General features: G+C 61.5%; 1 protein-coding gene and 1 long non-coding RNA gene across 3 annotated transcripts; one reads left to right on the top strand and one right to left on the bottom strand.

The window, feature by feature from the left end:
• Nucleotides 1–292: 292 nt before the first annotated feature.
• CLDN19 (claudin 19) lies at nt 293–4864 on the bottom strand (the record flags this gene model as incomplete). The annotated part of the gene is made up of 5 exons (XM_082679363.1): nt 4611–4864; nt 3199–3363; nt 3004–3088; nt 1067–1219; nt 293–341 (listed from the first exon to the last, which is right to left on the bottom strand). Exons 1-5 carry the CDS (start codon nt 4831–4833, stop codon nt 293–295), a joined length of 675 nt encoding a protein of 224 aa, XP_082535489.1. The 5' UTR covers nt 4834–4864.
• On the top strand, nt 3731–7214 carry LOC309838307. Of its 2 annotated transcripts, none has more exons than XR_014298343.1 (3): nt 3731–3772; nt 5287–5397; nt 6372–7214. It is a non-coding gene; the product is annotated as an uncharacterized lncRNA (long non-coding RNA). The 2 variants fall into 2 exon arrangements; XR_014298344.1 differs by lacking the exon at nt 6372–7214 and adding an exon at nt 6102–6181.
• The last annotated feature ends 2526 nt before the right edge of the window (nt 7215–9740 follow it).

The following is a 9740-nucleotide window of genomic DNA, read 5'->3' as shown; positions in this document are numbered from 1 at the left end:
CTTGACTGGGGGTCTCCAATCAAGGAGGTCGTGGTGCCAACCCAAGGACAGCTAGGGAGGATCAGCTTGGATGCGCTGTGTAACCCACACTGGATCTGTCTCTCTCTCTTTGTGCCCAAGGACCCCAGGGACCAGCTCTGACCTCTCTGAGCCAGGCCCCACCCTCATCATACCAGGGACAGATCAAACGACACCACACTCAGGGCTGGATGTTCACTTTTCTTTCCAAAAGATACCAAGCACCCGGTCTAGGTGTGGCAGTGGGACAGAGCCAGGCTGGGGAACCTGGACATTACACACCCAGGGGGCCCTTGGTGGAGGCAGACAATTTAACAACTGGTCTGAAAGTCAAAAGAGAGGAGAGCTGGTTAGCGGGGGGAGCAGCAGGCAGTGGGGGGTGGCAGGGGCTATGGGGTTCAGGCACGGACCCAGGGACTGGCCAGTGCGGCTCACAGCAGCCCTGCCGGGGCCCATTTCTGGGGCAGGGGTGACATGGCCTGGCTTAGCCATCTGTTTGGATGTCCATGCAGCACTAGGCATACTGCGAAACCTGAATTCAGAGGCAGCAGGGCCAGGCCTCCTGGTCTCTCTGAACCTGTTTCCTCGTGTGTAAGTGGGGGACATTGGTCCCCCGGCACTGCCTCCGTGGGGTTGCTGTGAGGAGCCCATGGGCCGGGGGAGGCGATGGGCTCTGGTCACCCCAGGGCACTGGGCACCCAGCTTGTCTTTACTGCTGTGTCCTCGAGGCCCAGCACAGAGAAGACACTCACATAGCCTGTCAGTGAGTAAATAAGTGGTCGTGAAAGGGACTGCAGCTGGCCGGGGTGTGGACAGGTCCGTGCCGTGCTTGCACCTGTGCCGGCCGTGCGTGTGCGCCTGAGGGCTGGGGCCTGCCTCCCACCTCTCTCTGAGTGTCTGGGTCTGAGTCTCAGAGCACAGGGTGGGTGCCTGGGTTGGGGACAAGTTGCTCAGAACCTAACCGAGCTGGGGGGACACCCTGCGCCCTCTTGGCCCCGCCCGGGGTGCTGGCAGGGGCCGGCGGATGCTGCGCGGGGCTCAGACATACTCTCGGGCAGCCGCCGAGGGGCCGGGCCGGTAGGGCTGCGGGCTGCTGTTGGATCTCTCGGGCTCCTGGCACGTGCAGCAGAGGAAGGAGCCGCCCAGCATGGCCAGGCCGGCGGCGGCCCAGCCCAGAAACAGGGCTGGACCAAACTCGTACCTGCAAGGGGTGGAGGACGCCATCAGGTGTGCCTGCGCCTCCGCCCCGCCCCGTCCTCCCCCGGGGGCTCCCGGCCTCCGCCCTGGCAGAGCAGAGGGCGGGCTGGACGTGGGGAGCTGAGGCTGGGGCCTCACGAGCGTCCTCGGACTCGCCCGGTAAGTTGGGATGAGCGCTCATCTTTCCTCCCGCCCCTGCCCCAGCACATCAACACCACCCGGTGCGACCCAGCTCAGGCTGGGCTGCTCCGCGCAGCCTCGAGCCCCTTTCCTCCTCCGGCCAGATGAGGGGGCGTGGGGGGGCCCGCCAGGCCCGTCGGGGAGAGGAGGGGCGGGGCAGTCCTGCCACCTCTCTCGGTCACGGTCTGGCCCACGGAACTCGCCGCCGGGCTCCCGCCACCCTCTGGAGAAGGCCAGACTCCTCCGCCGACTCCACCTGGCACTCCGGCCTTTCCACCCACAAGCCCAGCGGGCCAGCCCAGCGGCCCCTCTGCAGCATTCGGGTCTCCCCACCTCTGTGCCTTTGCACGAGGCGCCCCCTGCCGGAGCGTCTCGCCTCCGGTGCTCCGCCTCCAGGGCCCAGTTCAGATGCCACCTTCTCCGAAGGCTTCCCCTGACCCCCCTCCGCTCGCCGCCTGGCGCTGACTCTCACTGGGTGGCTGTTCAGTTCCTTGTTTGTCTGGCTCCCTGGGGAGCAACTTGAGGGCAGACAGCACCGGATTCATCCATGTCCCCAGGGCCCAGCACAGGACCTGCAACTCAGGCAGCCTTGCGGAGTGTTGAAGGGACAGGAGCAAGCACCAGCTTGCTCCCCAGGTATCTCTGAGCAGAGCTACCTCTTGCTTGGCAGGTTTTCATGGCTAGAGCTACCAGCCCCAGGGAATGAACCTCACTCCTGAAGTCTTCATTTCCTCCCCCTCTCCACTCTGCTGCCTCCTCCAGGGAGCCCTCCTGACTGCAACAACCCAGGCATCTCTTTTCTCATTCTCCTTCCACCCCAGGGCCCAAGGCCTGTTGGGATGTTTGGGGTTGAGACTATCCCATTCTCTGCTCCCCACAGAGGTAAGGGAGGGGCCAGGTCCTTCACAGAGCTCCCTATTTGGCCCCCATACCCTGGTCTTATAAGTCCTGACCACTCTAGCTCGTAAATATCTCTGGGCCTACTCTCCACTGCTAGCCCCTGGCCCCAAGCCCTCTGCTCCAGACCTTTTCATCAGCACCTTACTGGCCTTGCTCCCTCCCCACCATTCTGCACACCACAGCCAGAGGGACTGTCCTGCCTTCCACACCAGGACACGGAAAAAAACCTTCCTATGGCTGCAAGGCCCTCTGCCATCTGCCCTTAGGACTTTTCCAGCCTCATCTCTCCGGCCCAAAGTCACTGTGCCTCCTACAGAAATAACAGCCCAGGCACTGTGCTAAGTCCCTTACCTGCACCATCTCACAGAACCCTCACAACCACACTGAGCTCCGTCCTTGGTCCTAGCTGCCTTTTACAGGGGAGGAAACCAGGCACAGAAAGGTTAAGGAACTTGCCAGTCACACAGCCAGCCCGTGCAGAGCTGGGATTTAAATCCAGAGCCACGGCATTTAGCTACTGGGGTGGCATTCAGGGCCCAGCCACAGCTGCTCCCCACTCCAGAGAGCTTCTCAGTAACAGCACCTGGGGCTCGTCCGTCCCCTGTTTCCCCCTCCAAGTGCCCTGCTGGACAAAGGCCAGTGGTCCCAGAGGAGGTGGAGTGGGAGGCCCAGCCTGTTCCCTGGCCCAAGCCATGCCCTGGTGCTCACCTGGCGTTGACGGGTGTGCTGGGGTTGAAGAACTCCTGGGTCACCAGTGTGGCATACCACGAGACGGCCGTCAAAGTGCAGAGGCCTAAGGACAGGGTGGGGGGGGGTCTCAGCTCTGCTCTGGCCTCCAGAGGGCCCCCCAGGATGGGGCTACCTGCCACGGTCAAGAGGATGGAGGAGGAGCCAGGCACTCACCCGCCAGGAGGAATAGGGCACCCCCAGCGATGGCCACTCGGCCCTTGGCGATGGGGTTGCTGTCTCCGACCCGGGTGCACTTCATACCGATGACACTGAGGACCATGGCCACGAAGCCCAGGAGCACGGCCACCACCATCAGGGCTCGCGCTGACTGGATGTGACCTGGTTGGGGTGGGAGGGACTGAGCGGGGGGGGGGGGGGGGGGCGGGAGAAGTGGGCGGGTGGGAGGAGCCCAAGATGGGAGGGGCGGGAGCTAGAGCAGGACGCTCCTCCTGGGCTACTACCTGCGGCAGGTGTGACGGGATCCTGAGGGCTCAGGTGACTACAGGGCGTGAGGGCAGAGTGTGGAGGCTGAGCCTCACCATTTAACCCCACCGTTCGCTCTCCCTGGCAGGTTCTTCCAGGTCGTGTGTGGTGACAGGGTGGTATGAGTTCTCCCATCAGCTGCTTTCCGGCCAGGCGCCTCCCTTTGGGGCCCACCCCTCCCAGGCAGCGGGGGGCAGTTTCTCCTCAGGCCTTTCAGATTCACCAGAAAGAGGACCCAGGGTGTCTGAGGCCCAGCTCAGCCCAGGTTGGCCCTTGGACAGGGATGCCTCCCCCATTGTCCATTCCGACTCGAGTTACCTTCCCCTGTGCCCTTTGAGTCGCCCATGGTAGCTGTATGCCTGCTGCCGGCGTCAGTCCCGGGCCTGGGGGGCAGCTCAGGGGATCTGGGTCCCTGAGGGAGGCCAGATGACCTGCCTGGTCCGGAGTGGTGGGGGCCGTGTGACAGCAGCCCAGCTCAGGCCTGTGCGGCCCCGGGGCGGAGGGCAGGCGGGTCGGCCCCCAGCCAGGGGTAGAGCTGCAGTGGCGCCTGTTTACGAGTCAGCTTGTCAGGCTCAACCCCTACACCGCAGGGGGAGGAGAGCCACCCGTGTGCCCAAGCGCCTGGGTGCGGACCTGCATGTGCACGTGTGTGGCTGTGTGTCTGTGCGTGTGGGTAGGTGTACCCGGGTGCCGGCATACTTGTCTACACGGCAGGACTGGCAAGTAGGTGTGTGTGCACAGTGTATCTGCAGAGTGTGGAGAGAAATGGAGGGAAGGGTCTTGACTTAGAGCCTCTGAGTGCCGGGCACTCATCTCCTCTGACCCAGAGTCCTGTGAAAGTCCTAGTCCCCTTTCCAGAGGAGGACAGAGAGGGTCAGTGACTCCTTCAAGGTTACAGTGGAAGAGCTGGCATGTGGACCCATGGCTGCTGGAACCTAGAGCCCCTGCCCCCAGGAGGGCCAGGCTGGCCTGGATCTTCATGAGTGCACGGGAGGCAGAGGCTGGAGAGGGCAGCCCAGTGCCGACAGCAGACCGTGGGAAAGCTTGCTCCGGACCTCCCAGCCCCATATCCACCTCCCCATCCCAGTGGGCATGAGGCCTACCTTCCAGGGCAAGCAGCGAGTCATAGAGCTTGCACTGCACCTGACCGGTGCTCTGGGAGGCGCAGGACATCCAGAGCCCTTCGTAGAGGCCCACGGCGGTGATGATGGCATCGCCTGCGTAGGAGGACTGCTTCCACTGCGGGAGCACTGTGCTGGCAATGATGCCCACCCAGCCACCCAGGGCCAGGAAGTAGCCCAGGAGCTGAAGACCTGAGTTGGCCATGGCCCAGGGGAGGGGATAGGGGTTCCAGGGCTCAGGGCTGGGCCAGGGTCCCTGGGGGGGCCGAGGTCATGGCCAGGTGACAGGAGCAGCTGGGTTGGGGGTGGGGTGCAGCAAGTGGTCAGAGGCTGAGAAGGAGAGGTGACAGCCCTGCAGTGGCAGCAGCAAAGGCAGTGGCTTCAGGCTCTAGAATGCTGGGGGAGGCCTGAGCTGGAAAGGCCAGGGGCCCGCCCACAGCCGCCACCTAAGCCAGGGCAAGGTCCCCAGCGAAGCTCCTGCCCAGCCCCCCGGGGGGTGGGGGGTGGGGCGTGGCCAAGGTGGTGCCCCTCCCCAGGGATGGAGAAGGGAGGGGCTGGGAGGAGTGACCCCCGGCTGGCTCTCAGGGCCTTTCCCCTAGGGAAACCCCTTTAGGAGCCTGATAAGAGTGCCCTAAAATTCTCCTAATTCCTATCCCAGACACCAGCACTGAGATGATGGACTTTGCCCTTGCACTGCTGATGTGACCCTTGGGGTTTTCTGTCCTCTGACCGCAGGACAGAAAGAAAATGGAATTCCAGTTTGCAGGAGGTAAGACTAGGGTTAGACACTGGGGAGAACTTTTTGGAGTGGGTTCTGAGGTCAGCTATGGAGAGACTGGGCTGGGGAGGGGTGTTGGGGAGTGGGCGTCCTTGGTACCTGGGGCCCATGTGTATCAGAAACAGCAGAGGCCAGACTCAGCGTGGGATCTGTTTGAGATCTGAGGGGGGCAGAATAGGGACCCCATGAAGGCTGGGACAGGGCTGGCCACCAGCCAGCAAGGAGCCTGGCAGGGAGGTGGGAGACAGCACCAACCTTCTGGGATCAGCCTGAAGGAAGGCAGACTGTTCAGCCCCTTTAATCCCCTTGCTGGCTGGCTTAGCAGCTCCTGCTGGGGCCTGAGGCACAGGCCCCTGAGCCCCCAGCTCCAGAACAGCCTGGGGGGGAGCAGTGGCCTCTGCACATTCCCGGGGTTCAGGCTGCCCCCTCCGAGCGCCCCACCTCCCCTCCTCTCTCCCGTCCCAGCTCAGCCCCCTGCAGCAGGGGAATGTTTAACTCTCCTCGACCTCATTAGCAATCCCCTCACGTTCACTTCGGCTCGCCAGGCGTGGGTACAGGGGAATGTCACAACCCCGCTCCCGCCAGCCCCCCGGCGCCCCCTCCAATCCCAGCAGCCCACGCGCCCTTTGCCGGACTGCACTGGGGAAAGGCACGGTCCCGCCGCAGACCCTGGCCTCCTTGCACCCCCGACCCAGACCCCCTCCGCAGGGACAGCCCCGCCCGCTCCTTCCCTCGCATTCTTCACGTGGCTATGCAAACGAGAGGGTGCCCGGCGCTGCAGACAATGCTGCCCTGTGCGCCCGCCCGCGCGTGGGCCCTGGTATGGCCCGCGGCCCCGCGGCGGCCAGCGGTGGGAGGGGCCTGCCCTCGAGGGGGCGGCGGGCTCTGCTGGGCGGGCCTGCGGTTCCCGACACTGCGCCCCTTCCCTTCCCACCCTCCTCACCCCGGCCCTCCGTGCTGGGAAGGCCGAGCCACGTGGATCTGTGCACACGCAGACCTGCTTCCTGGGGCGGCCTGCGCGTCCCCCAAAGCTAGCGGGGCCTGGATCCGTGGTACAGAAGCCAGTCCCGAATTCCGATTCCTCTACCACGGACGGTGAGAGACTGTGCGATGGGGATGAGCAGAGCACACAGCCGGAGCCCAGAGTGGAGAGACTCTCCGGGGCCGCAGGGAGCTCCATTTCTACGCGTTTAACCGTCTAATCCTCAAGGCAGCCCCCTCACGATGGGCGTCCCTCCACGGATAAGGAGCCGAGGCTGAGAGAGGTGACCTACCCCAAGCTAGGAAGCCAGGGGCTGGGGGGCTTTCCTATCAGATCTGCCCCCCCCCACACCCCGCCTTTCTCAGGAGCGCTGGGAGGGGCGAGGCTGAGCTGGCTGTAGAGCCTCGTCCCACCCTAAAGGGCACGTCGGCTTCGCGGAGTCACAAGGGAGCTGCCCAATGTCTGAGAGTGTGTGAGGCCCGCGCATGGGGCCGGCGCGCAGCACAGTGATTCCCGGAGGCCGGGTGTCCCTCTCCCAGCCTTCCGCAGGGCTCTCTCTGTAAGGAGGATACAGGGGTCATTCCGGTCCTGAGGAGCACCTGAGTCAGGTGTCTGAGCCTCGGGATCTTCAAGGCCACACAGAAACAGAGTGTCAGAGCCACACAGCCCTGGAGACCGGAGGCTGCAGGCCCCTCCGCTGACAAATGAGGAGCTGAGAGCCAAAGAGGGGAAGCTGCCCCCAGGGCCTGCTCACTCCTCCACCCTGGGCACCCCCAGAGCCCTCCGCCACACCGAGGACCCGAGCCACTTTATGATCCAGAATGAGGCTTACATCTCCCTCAGAAGTGCTTGTTTTAAAAAAAAAAAAAATTTTTTTTATTGGAGTGTCGTTGATTTACAATGTTAGTTTCAGGTGTACAGCAAAGTGAATCTGTGATACAGAAGCTCTTCTGTTTATCCCTTGTGTTATTTGAGGTCTTGAGTCCATTCTACCAAAACATCCCCTCCTACCCTGATGGCCTTCCCTCACCCATGTTCCAAAGCCCTTTGGAATTCAGATCCCGCACCTGGAGTAGAGTTCCCTAACCCTGTGTAGCTTCTCCATCAGGACTCCTACCACCCCAGTGCCCCCCTGCAGTCCAGCGACTCCCAGGCATGCGGGGAGAGCAGGAAGACTCAGGACCCACCCCAGCCTCCGTTAAGAGCTAACTAGAAACCGCCCTGGGGTGTCACGCTTCGCTCTTTAAAAGGTGCTTTCAATTACGTTACGAGAAGCTTGGGGTTCTAGCTTTACGTCTGCCACCGAAAAGCTGTGTGATGCTAGGCAAGTCCCTTAGCTTCTCTGGCCCTGGTTCCCAAACTGACAAATAGGGATAATAGCATTCATCTGTCTGGGTCATGAGGGAGTTCGTGAATCGAGATGGGCGAGAAGTGCTTTTGGAAAACATAATATGCCTGAAGGAATGTGGCTAATGAAAGCTCCGTTCCAAAAAGACTGCCTCCTGGGCGGTCTCCCCCTTGGTCCCTCACCCTGGGTGCGGGCGACTGCTGGTGGCTGACAACCCGCTGCCCCTTCCTGCCTGGCAGTGCCCGGCAGGGAGGGTGCTTTGTAGATAGATCTGTGCTGACCACTGACTGATGGGTGTGAGGATGAACTGTTTCTGCCTCCCTCCCAGTGAAACCCTGGAGCGCCCTCCCTGGTCCTTGCCCACTGCCAGTCAGGGGTCCGACTCGGTTGGTTGCCGTCCAGCACATTCTCTGCAAGCCACCACCTGAAACGGTGGAGGCTCAGGAGGTGGTGCTGGTCAAACTCCCCCCAGCTCTGAGCCTGACTTTCCCGTGGAATCCCAGGCTCGGAATGGAGAGGACTTGTCCAGGTGGCACAGCTAGAAAGCAGTGCAGCCAGCAGTGTGGCCGCCCCAGTGCCCTGCCTGCCCCGGCAGGGTCAGGTGCTCTGATCTGGGATCTGTAATGCTCTTTGCATATTTCCTTTCACAGCACTTGGTGCGCTGTTCGTTTGCCTCCTTCTTGAGGACCGAAAGCATCTCCCAGCCCTACCACTGGCCCCATTTTTGTGTCCCACGCCTAACCCAGGGTGAGGGCATCTCTGCAGCACACGTGGCTGTCTGGTAGTGCCTTCTTCTCTTCCCCAAACAACCCTGAGCACTGGCTCTCTTTGGCACCCCTGCTGAGAGCTCTGCCAGCTGCCTGGGGTGCCAGAGATGGACGTCTTCCACGTCCACATCTCCCCCGAGTTTGCTGAGTTGCCTCCCGTCCCCTCTAATGCTCCCATGGCTGCTCTCCCTTCACCTCAAGCAGACTTCCCCAGGGCTGACCTGCTCATGCCTGTGTTTTACAAACCGGCCAAGCAATCACAGCATCTCAGCCCGGACCCCACCATCACCTCCGGCTGCTGGGAGGACTCACCCACCATAATTATATTCACTTATCCCAGTTCTGTTGCCCTTGAAAACGTTTGGCCTTTCATGAGCTAAACTGAGATAGTCTGCTGTCTCTCTGTTTAGCACTTTGAAACTGTGAAGGTCACCTGCGTTGATGTGGGAACTTCTGGAAGACCAGAATCAGGCTGATGGAGTTTTCTGTGATGTTGAGTACCTCCTGTGTGCTAAGCATCGTGCCAGCCTCTCTCTGAGTATTCCCTCACTGATACTCTCAGCCATCCTGTAATCTCATGTTACTGGTGAGGAAACACACTCAGAGGTCACACAACTGGAAGTGGCGGAAGTGAGTCTGGCCCAGCTCAGCACGTGGGTGAAGCTCGTGCTCTTTCCATTAACGTGGTCCTCTCTTCATACGGCGAGTGGGTCATCCAAACAGGACACGGGATCACCAATGACTAAAGGAATCGTGACTGTCCCTATGGGATCATTCCCATGAGCATACTGACTCCCAGCTTAAAAAAACAACCGTTCCTTCACTTCACATCTCCCTCCAGCTCATCCTGCCCCCCACGGAGAGCCAAACTCCTGAGAAGAGTTGTCTATACCCACCAGCACCACTCATTCTCCTCCCCTTCTCACTTGAACTCACTCCAGTCTTTCGTCGACCGGAACATCTCTTGCCAAAGTTCTCCCTGATCTCCGTGTCACCAAATCCAAAAGATGGTTCTCAGTTCCTATCTTGCTCAACCTCTCAGCAGCATTAGACACCGCTGCTCACCCCCTCCTTCCTGAAACACTCTCATCGGCTTCCAGGACTAGGCCTCTTGGTTCCCCTGCTCACGGCTGGTCCTCGTGTCCTCTGTTGGACCCCACTGCCTCCAGAGCCCCAGTTGCCTGCAGCCCGGCCCAGTCTTCTGACTCTTCCTCTGTCTACACTGACCTTAGTCTCC

The sequence above is a fragment of the Grampus griseus genome (assembly GCF_964374135.1).
Source record: "Grampus griseus genome assembly, chromosome: 1".
NCBI lineage: Eukaryota > Metazoa > Chordata > Mammalia > Artiodactyla > Delphinidae > Grampus > Grampus griseus.
This window is presented reverse-complemented; position numbering and strand designations above follow the sequence as displayed.